At 44.1% G+C, this 19119-nt stretch overlaps 1 protein-coding gene across 1 annotated transcript in view; it reads left to right on the forward strand.

Moving 5' to 3' along the window:
• The first annotated feature begins 8991 nt into the window (after positions 1-8991).
• The window catches only part of RIC1 (RIC1 homolog, RAB6A GEF complex partner 1), a 65683-nt gene continuing 55555 nt past the window's right edge, over positions 8992-19119 (forward strand). Inside the window, exon 1 of the mRNA XM_066618370.1 lies at positions 8992-9406. Within this exon, the coding sequence (XP_066474467.1) occupies positions 9266-9406 (141 nt within the window). The 5' untranslated portion in view covers positions 8992-9265. The remainder of the gene's footprint in view (positions 9407-19119) is intronic.

A 19119-nucleotide genomic window follows, 5' to 3' on the forward strand; every position in this document is an offset into this window, starting at 1 on the left:
TGGAACCACTTTTTATTCACTGCAGGAAAATATAGTAATCCCTTTGCCCGCTACATTCACTGTTTTTTACACAATTAAGACAAAGTGGACATAATTAGTGCCACCATGTGGAACTAATCTGGACCCATCTTATTTTAATGGAGACATTAGGAATCAACGCTTGTGAGCAACTGTATAAATGCACTGCATTAAGTTTTTTCACAAGTAGAAAAAATAGTTTTCATAAGAACAATTGCCTCATATCCTCTTTTCCACCCATATAGCCAAAGGCTCAGGGGGGTTGCAAACTCAACATCATGTGAAAAACTCACTATTACATTGCTGTACAATGATGATAAATGTTGCAAAAAGTAAGCAGAGGGTCCCTTTACAAGGGTCCTAGATGCGCATGCCCACTACACACATTGGGACACGTGGTGCATGTAAGAAAAACAGGATGATCAGGTATCAGCCATGACTGGCCTCCTGGGGAGGGGGTAGCGCCCCTGCGGGGAATTTGGAGACATGATGTCTATTATCAGCAGAATTCAATGGGTCTAATGGCTGGCTTCCCTGGCTAGGGAAACTTACACAATATGCAGTGATTGACTTACAATAAGAAACACTTAAACAGCGATTTACAGTGATTGAGAGGACAATTTACTCTTTAGACTTTGCTGCTAAAGTCTTTGCTGCTAAAGTCTTTGTTGCTGTGTGCATGGAGAGCCGGAGTTTGTGTAAACTTGTGACTTTTACCAGGGTTTTTGGAACTTGGGCCTGTTTGCTTGGCCCGTATGATATTTTAGTCCATAATAACATAACCAGATATAAAATCACAACTTAAAAGGAAAATGGGGATTTTCACAAAACAACCACTCCAGCATCCACGTGCTCCAACTTACACTTGGCTTTAAAGACTTCTTTCTTAATGATTCACTGTTGGGAGTATGGATATATAAGAGGCAGCTCTTTGTTACTGTCCTGCTCATAGTTTTCAGATGATTATTGAATACAGTGAGACTACAGGTGGGACTGCGGTATCCACTGATTTGGTATCCGTTGATTTGATTCACCACTGATACTGAGGTTCACCTTTAAATACCTTGTAACAAGGAAAGAAGCACTAAAATCCAATTTCCTATCCTCATGCTGTTAAATAATTATAATTTCATTCTGCTAGATCAGTGTTCCACAAACTGTGAGTTGGGACCCACTAGGTGGGTTGCAAACCAATTTCAGGTGGGCCCCATTCATTTCAATATTTTATTTTTAATTTATTAGACTTGATGCTCCCATGGTGTGTGACTGCATTTGGGGAGATGTGACAGATCTGTCCTTTGAACAGGCTACTACGTATATGCTTTTAACAATGACAATCAATTGGACTTACTCCTGGGTAAGTGTGGATAGGATTGCAGCCTTGGATTGTTAAAAATTTTCCTGTTTGATTATGTCACTTCCAGTCATGTCATCACTTCTGGTGGGTCCCTACAGATTCTCATTCTAAAAAGTGGGTCCTGTTGTGAAAAGTTTGAGAACTACTGCACTAGATTCCATAATTCACCCCATCTAGTGGCTGAATGCTGTATAGTGTCTATTATATCAATGCATTCTGGGGCAACAATGAAGGAGCAAGAAACCTGGACATGATTTTTCCATCCAAGTGTCCTGTAGGTCAATTTTGTGAGCTATAACAGGGAGAGCCGTTGAAAAACTGTTGTTGGATTAATGCCTATTCAAGGAAAATCAGACCTGTAAATTAATTAAGACATTTTGCTGAAAACATAATCCAGAGCTGAATTGGACTGCCCTCGCATGCCTGGGCAAACTTCTTTATATGTACAATTTAGAGCCCAATCCTATGCATGTCTACTCAGAAGTAAGTGATTTGTGTCCAATGGGACTCACTCCCACAAAAGTGTGAATAGGATTGTGATCTCAATTTGTGTTTTTCTGCACATACACAATTCCATTTCCTCAAACAAAAGTCCCTTTTTGTTTTAAGAGGGAACTAGGCTGAGGGCATTTTTGTGGAAAACAGCAATAATTAATCTTAAAAATAATTGCCTAGATCAGCATATTTTCCAACTCAACTTAAAACACCCTTACTTAGTTAAAACACCCTTATTTAGTTAAAATCCGGAATTTCTTGAAAGACAGCCAAATATCTTAGGGCACAATTCTGACCAGGTCTACTCAGAAGTAAGTCCTATTTTGTTCAATGGGGCTTACTCTCAGGAAAGTGTGGTTAGGATTGCAGCCTTAGTGTGTTTATTTCCTAATGAAAATGCACTTTTTTCCTAAAGAAAATGCACTTTTTCCCTAAAGAAAATATGCTTTATTCCTAAGTATTATAACTCCCAGCACAATCCTAATCTGTGCCAGCACAGCCAGGCTGCATGCCCTGTGCTGTATCCAGTGTAGGTTGGGAGGTGGCTGGAGGTCTCCCTGGGATAAGGGGATATATTTTTCCTTACCTTGAGTAATGCTCCAGCCTGCCCATTGGGGCTTCTCAGATCTGTGCCAGCTATTTAGCTGGTGCAAACCCAGGAAGCTTGATGTCATGTTGGGAGGGCAGGGGAAAAGGTTAGTATATGGTGGAGGAAGCTTCTGCTGATCCTGCCTCTCTCTTCTGGGCCTGATCTGCCCTGTTCCCCCACCCCAAAATGCCCCCTCCCTGCCTCTCTCCCTTCACCAGTCAGCATAAGCCAAGCTGCTCCGGCCAGCAGTGCTCCTGGGTGCAGTGCTGGTGGGCCAGTGCAGACCTTCGTGCCATAGCTTCAGGCTCACAAATAAGCAGCTTGTGAGTAAACACCTCATTATATATATATAATAAGACATTTAAAAACAATAAAACTTGAATCTTGATTAAAATACATTCATAATCATTGTATTGTATTGGCAACATTCAGTCTCGAAAGACTATGGTATCGCGCTGTGAAAGGTGGTTCTGGAACAGCGTCTAGAGTGGCTGAAAAGGCCAATCCGGGAGTGACAATCCCTTCCACACCGGGAGCAAGTGCAGTCTGTCCCTGGTCTGTCTCCCTGGCTATGGGCCTTCCTTCTTTGCCTCTTTGCCTCAGACTGTTGGCAAAGTGTCTCTTCAAACTGGGAAAGGCCATGCTGCACAGCCTGCCTCCAAGCAGGCCACTCAGAGGCCAGGGTTTCCCACTTGTTGAGGTCCATTCCTAAGGCCTTCAGATCCCTCTTGCAGATGTCTTTGTATTGCAGCTGTGGTCTACCTGTAGGGCGCTTTCCTTGCACGAGTTCTCCATAGAGGAGATCCTTTGGGATCCGGCCATCATCCATTCTCGCGACATGACTGAGCCAACGCAGGCGTCTCTGTTTCAGCAGTGCATACATGCTAGGGATTCCAGCACGTTCCAGGACTGTGTTGTTAGGAACTTTGTCCTGCCAGGTGATGCAGAGAATGCGTCGGAGGCAGCGCATGTGGAAAGCATTCAGTTTCCTCTCCTGTTGTGAGTGGAGTGGTCCACATCAGACCCCTTTGACATCCGAAGCAGCGTGAAGCAGAGCTGTGTTCTTGCACCAACCTTGTTTGGGATTTTCTTCGCTGTCCTGCTGAAGCATGCCTTTGGAACTGCAACAGAAGGCATCTATCTCCGGACCAGATCAGACGGAAAGCTCTTCAACCTCTCCAGACTGAGAGCAAAGTCCAAAGTCCAGCTGAAATGTCTGCGTGACTTCCTCTTTGCCGACGATGCAGCTGTCACTACCCACTCTGCCAAAGATCTCCAGTAGCTCATGGATCGTTTTAGCAAGGCCTGCCAAGATTTTGGACTGACAATCAGCCTAAAGAAAAGACAGGTCATGGTTCAGGATGTGGACTCACCTCCCTGCATTACAATCTCTGCGCGTGAACTGGAGGTTGTCCATGACTTTGTGTACCTTGGCTCAACTATCTCCGACACTCTTTCTCTCGATACTGAGCTAAACAAATGCATCGGTAAAGCAGCTACCACGTTTTCCAGACTCACAAAGAGATTCTGGTCCAACAAGAAGCTGACGGAACATACCAAGATCCAGGTCTACAGAGCTTGCGCCCTGAGTACACTTCTGTACTGCAGCGAGTCATGGACTCTCCGCTCACAACAGGATTCATAATCATATATAACACTATATGTGTGAGTGTTTATAGGAAAGGAACTTGACATAGAATGACACCATTTATGTCCTTAGAACAGGGGTGCTCACACTTGAGAGCTACTTTGAAACCCAGCAAGGCCCGGAGATCTACCAGAGTTTTTTTTACAATGTTCGCGCCATCATAACATATAACATTTATGTGTACAATGTATGTTGGTGTACTTTGAGCCCCACTGAGTATAACAGGACTTACTCCTGAGTAGACATGCCTAGGATTAGGCTGTGAGGCTGCAATCCTAGCCACACTTAAGACCAAGAAAGGCGGTATATAAATACTGTATATTATATATATATATATTATTACTCCCGGCGTTTCCTCCCAGAGGCACCTGAAGGGGGGGGGTCAGCACTCCGCGATCTACTCATTTTGCCTCGCGATCTACCGGTAGATCACGATCCACCTATTGAGCACCCCTGCCTTAGAATGATCTGAAAAAACACCATTCCTTTTTCAACTTTTCCAAACAAATGCAATTGGTTTGAGATAGAAAGGCATCTGAGGGCACAAGCCTAATCAGGTCTACTCAGAAGTAAGTTCTATTTTGTTCAATGGGACTTACTCCCAGGAAAGTGGTTAGGATTGCAGCCTAAGAAAGATAACTGGTTTTTTCCTCCAGGTACAGAGAGGTTCTAACAGATCACCTTCTTTGGGTCTCTTTAACAGCCTTCTCAGAGTGGTGAGAGAGACAGAGCGCATACACTTTTGCTATTTAACTATCTGAAAGCCAAATTTCACTGCATGGTATTGCCTAATACTAGGGTCAACTCTAAGAAAAAGCAGTCAGTCATTTTGGAGAAACAGGCCAGGGACACTCAGAGTGCTTTGAGAGTAGCTGCAATTAATAAGAGAACAAGCTGTCCAGTCACTTGTAGTACTGTACAGTATAAGCTTTTTCATTGTTGTATCCAGTGTCTGTCTCTCTCTCTGAAAACTTGTAACTGTGCTAAGGACCTACTCAAAATGTGTTGTGGTTTCGGTACTGATCCAATGTAGTTGGGATGTAAAAGCAAATGTTTAATAGATTTCCGACTCAGGTAGTGATTTTCAACCACATTTATCTCTACAACATATCAAGCTCTGTAGCTCCCCCCTGTGTTTTATAGCCACCAAAGCAAAACTTCATTTTTTAACTTTCATTCAAAAAGAAAAAAACAAAACACATGTATTTTGTGGGACTTCAGGTAGATTTTGTTACTTGTTACTTCAGGTAGATTTTGTGATGTTATGAATGAACTGCAAAGAAAATTGTATTTGACAAAAAGAAAATCAGTATAGGTCACGCGATATACCACAACTTGGCATATAAACTCACGCACTTACTTGTGGTATATGCTTGTATCTATGTGAACACAACACAATCATATGCATGTCTACCCATAAGTAAGTCCTACCGAGTTCAATCAAACTTACACCCAGGTAAGTCCATACAAGGCTACAGCCCCAACAGTCTAATGCAGGGGTGTCAAACTTGTTTCATACAGAGGGCTGAAATTCATGGTGCTGCTGACATCATTAAGCAGATGATGGTCAGAAATAAGCACTTTGTTCTCACATAGAAATGCATTACCTCCAAATGATAGAAGAGAAAATGTGCAAATTATATTTTCAAGAGATGAGAGAGCCCAGTTATCAAGCTGGGAGATTCCAAATATAATGGGGACAGATAAATTGCTTCCAGGGGCTGCGCTCGGCCCACAGGCCTTATGTTTGACTCTCCTGGTCTAGTGGGTCAATCCTATCCCTCACCAGCCTAGAGCATGCAGTACTGCTGACAAAGTGTGGCCAGGAAAAGGTTACCTACTTCTCCATAGGCCACCTATGGGAGACAGTGACTGGCCCAAGGTCATCCAGAAAGTTTCATGGTTGAGCAGGGATTTCAACTTGCATCTTCCAGGTCTTGTCCAACTCCAGAACCACTTCAGCAGCCTGGTTCTCTATTTTTATTTAACTGTACACCACCCTGAGCATAAGAAAAGTGGTATATAAATCTTTTAAATAAATAACCAACCCCCACTGAGCTTAATGAGACATACCATCAAGTATACATCCATAATATTGTGCTACCAGAGGGGTTACATTGCCATTTAACGAGATGGTAAAAGTCTGAAATATTAGAGCAGGTTGTACCACTAAGAATGTATGGTTGCTTGTATCTCTGAAAGTTGGTCTTGCTTTCATGAAACCTGATCAGTTCAGCAGGCACAAATATGATGACACTACACCACGTTTTCCAGACTCACAAAGAGAGTCTGGTCCAACAAGAAGCTGACAGAACATACCAAGATCCAGGTCTACAGAGCTTGCGTCTTGAGTACACTTCTGTACTGCAGCGAGTCATGGACTCTTTGCTCACAACAGGAGAGGAAACTGAACGCTTTCCATATGCGCTGCCTCCAACGCATTCTTGGCATCACCTGGCAGGACAAAGTTCCAAACAACACAGTCCTGGAATGAGATGGAATCCCTAGCATGTATGCACTGCTGAAACAGAGACGCCTGCGTTGGCTCGGTCATGTCGTGAGAATGGATGATGGCCGGATCCCAAAGGATCTTCTCTATGGAGAACTCGTGCAGGGAAAGCGCCCTACAGGTAGACCACAGCTGCAATACAAGGACATCTGCAAGAGGGATCTGAAGGCCTTAGGAGTGGACCTCAACAGGTGGGAAACCCTGGCCTCTGAACGGCCCGCTTGGAGGCAGGCTGTGCAGCATGGCCTCTTCCAGTTTGAAGAGACACTGGCCAACAGACTGAGGCAAAGAGGCAGCATGGCCTCTTCCAGTTTGAAGAGACACTGGCCATCAGACTGAGGCAAAGAGGCAAAGAAGGAAGGCCCACAGCCAGGGAGACAGACCAGGGACACACTACACTTGCTCCTCATGTGGAAGGGATTGTCACTCCCGGATTGGCCTTTTCAGCCACACTAGATGCTGTTCCAGAACCACCATTCAGAGCGCGATACCATAGTCTTTCGAGACTGAAGGTTGCCAACTAACACCACAATTCTATGCACACTTTCTTGGGAGTAAGCTCCATTTAACACAATAGGACTTACTCCTGAACAGTCATGCATAAGATTGTGTAGGTTCAGAAACCCTGGACTCTCTCTTTGTGTATTGTCAACCTCCATGTTAAAAATAAGTTCCTATTGAAACAACATAGCGGCACCCTCAATGATACTATGCCAGTGATTTTCAACCTTTTTAATCTTATGGCACACTGACAAGGCACTAGAATGGTCAAGGCACACTATCAGTTTTTTGACAACTGACAAGGCACACCTCGCTGCTGGCGGGAGGCTGAAATCCTCCAAAGGTCCTGCTAATAAATGACCCTCCCCAGACTCCCAAGGCACACCTGCAGACCATTCATGGCACACCAGTGTGCCATGCCACACCAGCTGAATATTGCAGTACTAAGTCATTCTGTGTGATACTGACAAAGTTGTGTGGCAGTTGGTAAACCACATCTTGCATACTTTAAGTCCTCCAGGATGTTACTGAGCCATCTTTTCTCTGGTCTTCCTCTTGGTCTTTTCCCAGTACTTTTGGAATCATATACTTACCTGACTAGGTGAGAGTTAGAACATAAGAACAGCCCCACTGGATCAGGCCATAGGCCCATCTAGTCCAGCTTCCTGTATCTCACAGCGGCCCACCAAATGCCCCAGGGAGCACAACAAATAACAAGAGACCTCATCCTGGTGCCCTCCCTTGCATCTGGCATTCTGACATAGCCTGTTTCTAGGATAAGGAGGTTGCACATACACATCATGGCTTGTAAACCGTAATGGATTTTTCCTCCAGAAACTTGTCCAATCCCCTTTTAAAGGTGTCCAGGCCAGATGCCATCACCACACCCTGTGGCAAGGAGTTCCACAGACCAACCACACGCTGAGTAAAGAAATATCTTCTGTTCAGTTGTCTATATGCAGTACATATATGGCCAAACCAGGGCAAAGTAGATTTTAAAACCTGCACTGAAGGTAGCTTCTCATCTCACCGTGATAGCAGGTGGGACTGTATGCAGGACTGATAGCAGGCTGATAGCAGATAGTACTGTATGATTCATAAGGCTGAAGCACAGGAGCCCCACAGGGACCAGGGGCCCATCGTTCTTCTTGACTGGAGCACCATCACCCACGCTGGAGGGCTCCAATGGTGGAGGCACTTTGCACTCACCAGGAACTCAGCCCCTGGAATGTGTCAGGAGACCCTCAGAACAGACAGGGGCTACGCACTGCGGCCACCACCGACCGTGCCAGGGTCAGGCTATGGGCTGCGGTGGGGTGAAGGACTGAAGCGCTGGAGGGGGCCCAAGTGCCTGAGAGCCCAGGGACCTGGCCATGGGTTGAAGCGGCCCTGGACGGGGTGGGGGGGGCAGAAAGAGCTCCCTGTTTCCACTGCAGGAGGGCAAAGTGCTTGCTGGTTGCCCCGACACAGGCAGGCAGCAGCACCAGGCCACAGCAGAAGCCCCAGAGGCCCTTCCGGAGCAGTGCCCTGTGCTCACACTGGCAGCCAGTGGAGTCAACACAGCACAAGGGCTACCCTCCCTCAGGGCTGGCCACCCCTGAGCCCACAGCCACCCCTGAGTCCCGCCCAGGCCCGCAGCAGCCTGACAGACACGTCGCACTCCCCCCCCCCAGTCCTCCACACAAACAGGAAGCCTGGCGCCGCGTGCCGCTCTCTCCCCCTCCGTCTCTGTGGTCCTCCCTGCCGTCATGTCGTCACTTCCGCATGAGCTGGGCCAATCGCGGGGTCCGGTGCGACTCCTCCTCCCCTCAGCTAGGCTGCTACTGCCGCCGTGCACGCGCGCGCGCTCCCCTATGCTGCTCTCTCCGGCGGAGACTGACTCGACGGCGGTGAAGTGGCGCGGGCGCTCCGAGGCCGGCTGAGGAGGGGGAGGACGCCGCGAGGGTTGCGCGGGCTCGCGCCGTAACCGCCCCCCACCCTGCGAACACCCACCGGGGCCCAGCCGCCGGCGCGACGATGCCCGCCTCCCCCGCGCCTCCCCCGCGCGGCAGCAGCGACTCCGCCGCCCCGGGCGCATGCTGAGCCCTCCTCGGACCCGGGCCCCGCCGCCGCACCCCCGTGCCGCGCCGGGCCGGAGGCTCACCAGCCATGTATTTCCTGAGCGGGTGGCCCAAGAGGCTGCTCTGCCCGCTGAAGGCTCCGGAGCCCCCGCTGCGTATCCAGGCCGACCTGCAGAGGACGCTCTTCGCCGTGCTGTCCCCGTCCCGCCTCAGCGTCTGGAACGGCAGGGTGAGGGTCGCCCCGTCCCTGCGCGCCTCCGTCTTCTCTGCTGCCCCGCGCCCCGGAGATGGGGAGCCCCCCGCTCACCCCCACCGGGGGGAAAGAGCCCCCCGCTCACCCCACCAGAGACTCCCCGTTCACCCCCCCCACCAGAGATGGGAAGAGGCCCCCGCTCACCCCCACACACCAGGGAAGGAAAGAGCCCCCCACTCACCCCCACCAGAGACTCCCCGTTCACCCCCCACCAGAGATGGGAAGAGCCCCCAGCTCACCCCCTGCCCACACACACCAGTGAAGGGAAGAGCCCCCCACTTACCCCCCCATCAGTGCTTAAGAGTCTCTCACCCAGATCTCTGAGGCCTGCTTGTTCAGTGCATGGTTTGTCCCAAGCCTCTCTCTTTCAGTCTTTGTTCTTAAGCAGCAAATTTGAGAATAGTTGGCCTACCTTGCAAGGGTGTTGTGGTGGATTTTATTTTGAGCAGGACTCTTGCAGTAAATTACACAGGAGACGAGAGGTGGCTAAAAAGCATCTTTGTGCTGTCGGTATAGGTCCCCAGACATTTATCCTCAAGCAAAATGTCTGAGGAGTCTTTTTAAAATTAGTGGTGTTTACCAACGTTTCTTGTGGCCTCATCACTTTGGTCTTTAACTGATTGGTTTGGGAGTATTGCTCCCTTGCGTAAGTAGTGCTGGGACTAGGAGAACATGGGGTTTAAAACAGTGCTTCTTAAAGGGTAGATAGAACCTGGCAGCAGTTTTGTCAGTTGTCTTTTAACACTCTTAACGTAGCTGTTGAAACTAAAATTGACTTTTTCCCCATGTTGTCTTTTCTCTTTGATCTAAACTGGTGGTTTATCTGATCTGCTTTCCAGTCCTGTCTTCTGTTACTCTGTAGTATTCAGCTTGGAAATGCAAATATTTCAAGTACAGTAGTAGTAGTGTTTTGCAGTAGATTTCTGTAATCTCCCCAGTCTCTAGATAATCATAATCACAATGTGTAGCTACATTTTAATTTTGAAGTATTGTTGTTCTCAATTGATAGTATGTTTTTATTTGTGTGAAAGTCATGAAATATAGTAATTTCGAAACTGCCATAAATAGATGCGTTTGAAAATGGTGTTATTTTATTGAGCCCATTGTATTCAATAAAACTTAGGCTGTAATCCTATTTTACTCACCGGAACCAAACACCTCTATCCATAAATATGTAATCCCAGATTCCTAATCCTGTAGTTTGTGGGTATCTGAATTCCAGGGGAAAATGCATGTTCAAGAAGAGCCAAGTAGTGTTCACTAGGCATTAAAGGAATTAATCGTTAGATTAAATTTTACACAAAGCACTCAGTTTTTGTGTCTTTCAACCACAGCTTCTTCACAACAGTTTTGCTATGAGCAAATGCATCTATCCCCCCCATGCCAAGTTAGCAGTTGTTTTTTTCAAGTATCCCATCAATCTGTTGCTGAAGATTTTAGGTTGAGACCTCTTTCATTACTTTGGAAGCTCAATCCTATGCGTGTTTGTACTCAATGGAACTTACTCACAGGAAAGTGTGCATAGGATTGTAGCCTGATTTAAATAGAATAATGCAGTTAGCACAACACAATTCCAAGCATGTCTAGCTGGAAGTAAATCCATTGTGTTCAATGGAGCTTACTCCCAGGAGAGTATGAGGATTGCAGCCATAATCACTCTTGTTACACCAGATCAGAGAAATATTGACTTTAGTAAAGGGTAGCAAAGGAAGCTGAAATTCATAGGCACTCTAGTTCTAAATACCAATAAATTGTTTTGCTTCTACTTTTACCTATGATACAAGCTTCAGATGGCACTTTTGTGGCCTGTAGTACTGAGCAATTGCTCCTCAGCCTTAAGAATGTTGGCTTCAAGATATAAAGTGCTGAATAAGTTGACATGAGCCTGCCTGAAGATACTTTAGGTCAGTGATGTTAAACAAATTTGTAACCAGCTCTCTGATGCCAAGTATTTGTGATTGTGAGAACCAGGATGGAACACAAGAGAGATTTATAAATTATTTATTTTATTTTTATTTATTCATTTTATTTTTCACATTTTTATACCACTGTTCTTCTAAGAAGCTCAGGGTTTTATACATGGACCTTCTGTCCTCATAACAACGCTTTCAGTTAGGTTAGGCTGAGAGATAGTGACTGGCCCAAATGACTGGCTGAGAGGGATCTTAACCTGGATCTTCCAGATCCAAGTCCAGTGCCTGACTACACCATAATGCAGGGCTTTTCAAACTGGGGTGTTGCGACGCCCCAGCCTGTGGGCCTTGGCCTCTGTCCCCTTAAGGGATGGGGGCAGCCTGGAGGCAGGGAGGAGGCAGCAGCGCAATCCCCAGGATCACACTGCTCAGGGGGCTGCAAGGGCTTGGGTGCATGATCGCTCCACTTTCACTTTCAGTGCTGCAGGGAGCTCTGCTGAAGATCGCACCGGGCTCCCCGCACCCCTGGGAGGCTGCAGGAGGCTTGGGTAAGTGCACCCAAGCCCTTGCAGCCACCTGAGCAGTTCGATCCTAGAGATTGCACCGCTGCCTTGCCCCAACCCCTGCTGCCTCCCCCCGCCCCCGCAAACACTTACAGTGGCTCAAACTCTCCATGAGAGTTTGAAAACCACTGCCATAATGGGAAGAAATATTTTTCTTGCTGGCATAATGCTAGGAGTCAACAAATGAAGTTAGTTAACCCACTTTTGCCCAACCCATAGGTATTCATATTTGGTCCCTGTTGCGTGCATGCAACGTTGGGCAGAAATGTAATGATTGGTTCAGGATTGGCAAAAGAAGCATTTATTTCATGCAGTATATGCAATCAGATGTGGTGATGGTCATCAATTTAAATGGCTTTAAATAAGGTTAATGCATTTATGGTCTGTCAGTAATTATTAGTCATGATGATAGCTAAGTGTAACCTCTGTTCTGATGCAGTATACATCAGATTACCAAATGCTAGGGACAGACAAGGTTATGCCTTGCTGGTGGGGTTCCAGAAGTAGATTATCAACCACTATTGGAAGTGGAATGCTGGACTAGATAGACCAGCCAGGGATGTCAAACTTATTTCTACCAAATGGCATTCATGATGCCTGCTGAGGGCTGGAAGTGATGTCGTTAGGCAGGAAGTGATGTCATTAAACAACTCATAACCAAAAATAAGCACTTTTCTTACTTAGGAATTCATTAACTACAAAAGACAGAGGAGAAAACACAGAAATCTTTATCATATTTCAGGATATGGGAGAGCCCAATTTTCGTGGGGCTGTCCTTTTAGCAGTAACACCTCAGCACTGCTCAGCAGCTGAGAGCCTGAGGGCCGGATAAAAAACTTCCGCGGGCCACATCCAGCCCTCACACCTTATGTTTGACACCCCTGAGAGAGACCCTTGGTCTGTAATTCCTGTATTCTTATACCAAAGTAACATGTTTTGTGATTATAAACTGTTATCTTAGAACAGGGTTATCAGTATGTATATGTGTTTACACAGGACTTTTTCAGTATGAAGAGTTGTATCTTCACCTGACTGTGCTTCTCTTTCAGGAGATATGTGTTTGTAGACCGTGGTCACAAAGGAATTTTCTTTCTGTGACCTATCTTATGGCCATATTTTAAAAGTTTTTTTCTCCAAAACTCTATTTATGAAAGTTCATATATAAAGATTGACTGCATAGTAATAGCAATTTTCAGTGGATAAATGACAAAAGAAGTTTAGAGCTATTTTTAGTATTTGGCATGAGATACTGGCTTTGTTTTCCAATTGAGAAAACTAACTTCCTTAATTGTATTAAACTCCTGCCACTGCAATAAGAAATCTCCTCAATATTATGTATGTGCTGGGGTATAGTAGACTGATTTCTTCAACTTCTCGCGTCCTTGAAGTGCCAAGTGAGGTTCCACACAGTCTCATGATACCATGTGTGTGTGCTGTACTTGTATGTAGTGTTCGTGTCATGTAGTATTGGACTAGACTGAGAGAGACTTGAACCCTAGAAAGAAGAGAAATTCCCTTTCTTTCAGGGTGATCGTCGACCAGTCAGCATCTCTCAGCCAAACCTATTGCACAGGATTCTTGTTGAGATAAAATAAGCAGGGGGAGAATCATGAATATGTCTTAAGCTTCTTAGCAGAATTATATATACGTAATACAGGCCTACACATGTTTTTTTGTTGTAAAAGTTAGACCTATTCTTGTGTATATTTGGGATGCTGAATCCAAAAATGGCATCAGTTTTGCCCAATAGGCTCTAGTTTTGGGGTTATAGCATAGCCACTTTATATGCTGATTCAAGCAGGTTTCTTGTGAGGAAACTGTGGTGTTGGCTCTCTCACAACCGAATATCTTAAATTCATTCAACTGTCCTTGGCAAGTAAAGTTTTTTTTCCTTTCTCTCTCTTTTTTAAAAGGCCTCTGTAATAGTGTGGAGAGGGGCTATAATGGTAGAATGCTAATTTTGGAATTATTGATATTTATTGTTCCAGCCTAAGATATCTAGTTTGGAAACTCTCTAGTAGCAGGACAGGAAATAATATCAAACTTTGTGAACCGTTGCTATTTAAAATGGACAGGAGCATATGGATCATTGTTCTGAAACGGTATGTGTTCAGAGTGGATTTTCATCTCTTTTGCCACAATTTCAAACCTTTAAACCAAACTTCTCAAGCTGTGTGTGTGCATGCATGTACAAACAATGGTGCATGTCATTGATAGCCTAGAAATGGGAGAAGTTTAGGGTGTCCTGAGCATTGATGACAATCTCTGGTTGTGAGTCTGACTGCTAAATGTCCACTTTACAAAGGTCAGTGGCTTAAAGGGGGAGGGGATATTTAATGGCCAGGGTGAGGGTGCCATAGCTGTAGGAGGTTTGGTATACCTCACATAGCTTGTGGGTTATAGGGTGTGGAATTCTTAGTGAGTTTTAGGGTGGGGCCTGATTTCATGAAGTCCTGTGTGAACTTGAATTGTTTTTCATGGAGCACTTGACAACGTGATTGCATATAAGATCAGGTACCAGACAGTTGTTGCTGTTGTGTTTACTACAATACTGCTGCAGGGATTAGTGTGTATTTAGTAGCTCAGTAACTTTCCAGTCATTAATAATGTATATGAACTCCACTGTAGAATTCATGGAATGGAAAATAGAGAGTTAAGCAAGTGGAAAAACTGGACTGTCTTTTCTTAATGGCTCACTTCAGCTGCAGCAAACAATGGTTAATGATGTTGCAGGTAAAATGGCAGCCTGTGTTTGGAAACACAGGACAAAGCTTTGCCCTTTTCAGAACTTAAAAGCTTCTTAAGCCATTGCACTGAGCTGACATTGGAACTAATGAGATAGCTCCCAAGGTGCTGTTCATGGGATGCATGTAGTTCATCAGTTACATAAAACTTTTTGTAGCACAAAACACCAGAATAGCAGTGCTGGTAAGTGCGACTGTGCTGGGCTGGGAGAGGAGACCAGTCGGCAAGAGGTGGACCACTTAAGTGCAAAGGTTAAGATCTTGACACCAAGGTATACAAGTTGTCATGGTTATGTGGTGTCTTGTAGCAATGCTCTGTGCAGCTGATGAAATGTCCCCTTTATAGGGAGGTTAACTTAAGTCCATAAGTATGTTCCTAATGTATGCTGTCCAAACAGAGTATTCATTTTCTGGCTCTTCAATGGAATAACCTGCATTACGCATTTAAAATACTTCTAATGAGTATTTCAGTCAAGTCAGAAAACACAAGACTTGAAAGGTCTATGTGTTTTAATGATCCAATTATATGTGAGTTTTAGAACAGAAGAAGAGCCTTGCTGTATCAGGCCATAGGCCCATTTAGTCCAGCTTCCTGTATCTCACGGTGGCCCACCAGAGCCTCTGGGCAGCACACAAGATAACAAGATACCTGTTGCTACTCCCTTGCAACTGGCATTCCAAGATAGGCTACGCTAAAAACCTGAAGGTTGCATATAATCATCATTGCTTGTAACTTGTGATGAACCTTTCCTCCATTAATTTGTCCAGTGTCGTTTTAAAGGCATCTAGACCAGATGCCATCACCAGATCCTGTGGCAATGAGTTACGCAGAGTAATTACTGTAGGCACTGCCTAAAGAAATATTTTCTTTTGTCTGTTCTAACTCTCCCACCAGTCAGATTTAGTTATGGTGTTATGCAAGAGGAAAAAACTCTATCAATTCTGTCATTCCATGCATAATTTACTATTTCTTAATCAGGTGCCTTCTTTCAAGGCTGAAGAGCCTCAAATGTTGCCTTTGCATTATCTGTTTTTAAAGAGATAAAATCAAATTAGAGCAGAGTTTCAATATTTGTAATCAGTGGGATTAAATAATTGTTAGACAAGTCATTAGTAAGTGACAACGATGAATAAACATTCTTGGAAATAATCTGCCATAGTTCTGACCACTGTGTTAGGCATAAATAAATCAAGGATCCTCAATAACCAGAGCAACTGCAATATGAGCTGAAAGTAGTGATGATATAAGGTAGGTATGTGCAGCTTTTTAAGACATACTTGAAGCAGGAACTTGTTTTATAAAAAGCTGAAATAGTTTGAGCTTTATAAAAAATGGTAACAAAAGAAGGCTTCATCTGTTTGTGAAATAGGATACATAAAACCATTTTTTTTCATTTGAAATGCATCTGTTAGGTCAAGAGATAAACGACTGTCATGTGCTGAGCAAGTTCTAACTGCTCATTTCAACTCCCTTAGCGATCCTTAATAGAAGGTGCTGTCTGGACGACAGTTGTTGAAAGGTGGCACAAAATGGTGATGAGGGAACAACAAAGGTGGGGTTCAGGATTGAGTAATTCTGGCACTATGTGGAAACCATATTATTTTTGCTGGTATTAGACTTCACTGTGGGTTTTTTTGGGGGGGGGGTGAGATTCTTTTGTCTGTTGCTTGGTGTGCCTTTAAATTTGTAGAGCAGAATACAAGTTCTAAATTAAAAAAAAAATTCTACCTTTTGTGGTTACCTTTGTTATATTTTAGAAGTCACATCGTTATATTTTAGAAGTTGCCATTGTTCTCACTATACAGAATAAGAAGTAGCTGACATTACATCAATAAATTTAGTGATATAAAGAGTTGAGTGACAGATCAGAAGATTTGCATGCAGAAGAAACCAGATTCAGTCCCTAGCATCCCCTTATAGAGCTGGGGAAAATCTGTCTGAAACTCTGGGAGCAGTTTCTATTCAGTATAGACCAGGGTTCTCCAGACTTTGACCTGCAGGCCAGATCTGGTGTCCTTCATTAGCCCACCAAGGTGCACACCAAGGTTCACCTCACAGAGGCTGAACCGAAGTGCCAGGGAAGCCTTTGGTGGCATGCAGTGGTTTAGAGACCGCTGGTGTAGACAGTCCTAAACTAGGTGGATAAATAGTCTTAGTATAAGGTAGCTTCCTCTGAAACCAATGTAATAATGCCTCTTGTCAATGAAATGCAATACTAAATATGCGTTTTCTCAAGTGTTCAGTAGTTAATGAGCCTGTTTTAGCGTCAGATCCTATCCAACTTTCTAGCAGCAATGTAGCCACAGTGCAGCTCCGGGATAAGGGACCAAACATTTCCTTACCCTGAGGAGGCCTCCATGACTCCCTCCCTACTGCAGTACACAGTAGGAGGCAGTAGGGGCAGGAGATCTGATCTAGAGGGTAGAGCCTCCATTTGCCTGAAGATAACATCCACAAGGTCGCCAGTTTGAGGCCACCGGCACCGTGCGACCTTGAAGCAGCTGACAAGCTGAGCCGAGTTATTCCATCTGCTCTGAACGTGGGAAGATGGAGGCCAGAATGTGAAACCAGACCAGAAAGAAACATCTGAATGTTGTGGTTCTTGGAAGATAGAACCTTCTTTCAGTTGTAAAAATCCCTACAGGGATTTAAATAGCCTGCCTATGTAAACCACCTTGAATAAAGACCAAGAAAGGCGGTATATAAATACCTGTATTATTATTATTATTAGTATTATTATTGCACAGCATATGCCCCATTGGCATGGCTGCATCAGCACTGGAAAGTTGGATAGGTTTGGGCCTTTAAAGTATTTAATTTACATTAACTTTATGTTAATGTAGACAATAGACAAGACAATACGTAACTAACTTACAGAGGCCCATTATAAAGTTAGCTTGTGGCAGTAGATGACTATAAAACTTGAGAAATGGCAATGCTTTATACTGGTACTTGTCAGAGTTATATTCTTAGTTTGCAGGATCACAAAGCATGTTGGGATTAGGTAGTATACATGAGTTACTAAGATTCCATACTTCCCTTTGCTTCATCATAACTCTTGCTTTTCTGGACTGAGCAAGTCTCTTTTGGAGTCTGTAATGTTAATCTCAAAATCTTAGAGTTAGTATATGTAATCAGTTATTTCAATGGGATTCCTCTGTCTATATTATAATTCAGATTAGTAGATGTCTGATATGTAGATGAATTACTAGCTTACCCCTTCTTTCCTACAGTAACTAAAATGTTTTAAGAAAGAAAAGGTAGGATGGAGCAAATTCCATTATTCTAGTGGAGAACAAATCCCCAAAATTCCAGTGGGGAGTCAGCTCCAGATTTTTTTCTGCTTCTACAATAGAATTTCTGGGAGAGAAGTGTATATGAATGCAAGAAAAATGCAATGTAATTAAAAATAGCCGAACCTCCCTGGCATGCCACCTGCTTGGTTCACCCATGAAAGTTGGTGAAGCAACAGTGATGACTTAGCTCCTTTCTCTTTATACAAAGAAGTGGATGGACAAGTGGACTGCGACTGCCTCAATTTATTTGGCAACTGCTGTCAGCTGCAATTTATTCCCTCTTGTGCTTGCTGCAACTTTCTTCTTCCTTTGCCTTGGGAGAGTGACAATAAGCTTAAGAGAAGCTGAGGTTAGGCTGACTTCCTCTTTAGGCACAAGATTGTGATTTTCTAACACTCCCCTCCCCCAAATAGGCTTGAAATAGTATTAGGGTAAATAGCACATGCCAAACATTGGCTATTCTGGTGATTAAAATTGGGGTCATAACCCACAGGTTGAAGAACACTGCAATAAATAAAATCAAGGTCCTAGGAACACATTGTTCCTTCCCTGCAAGTTTGACTTTCAGTATAAGCTTGCTGTGTAACAGTGATGGTGAACCTATGAGATGTATGTCGAAGGTGACACTCCATGTTTTGGGTGACATGCCAGTGTTCACCAACAAAAACTCTATGTGTGTTTTACTTTGCATGATTTTTGTAATTATTTGATGCTTCTTTATAATACATAGCACCACACATGATTGGACAGTTTTGTTTTTTTAAATAAACAAATATATAAAGAATTGTTTCTCTTTTGTTTGGGGGTGGGTGACACACCAGAAGAGTCAAGTTAGACATTTTCCAAATTTTTTGATATGCCAGACTGAAAGGTTCATCATCACTGGTATATAACATGCATCTCCCTTAAATTGTCCCTGGAGGGATAATGTTAAGTGTTCCTATGTGAAACTGTTGCATTGCTATGTCTGCTTCTGAATTCCTGAAGAAGCGAATTTGATAACATGGTAATGTTGTTTCTAGTAAGACTTCTTTTTACAAAGAAAAATGCAAATTTTGAATAAATATTTTAAACTGCTAGATATCAATATTTTGTTAGGAGCAAGCCCTTTATAGGGTGTGCCTAGATATTTCAAGGCATCAGTACTTATCTGGATGAAATGTTTGGACACT

The sequence above is a fragment of the Tiliqua scincoides genome, chromosome 2, assembly GCF_035046505.1.
Source record: "Tiliqua scincoides isolate rTilSci1 chromosome 2, rTilSci1.hap2, whole genome shotgun sequence".
NCBI lineage: Eukaryota > Metazoa > Chordata > Lepidosauria > Squamata > Scincidae > Tiliqua > Tiliqua scincoides.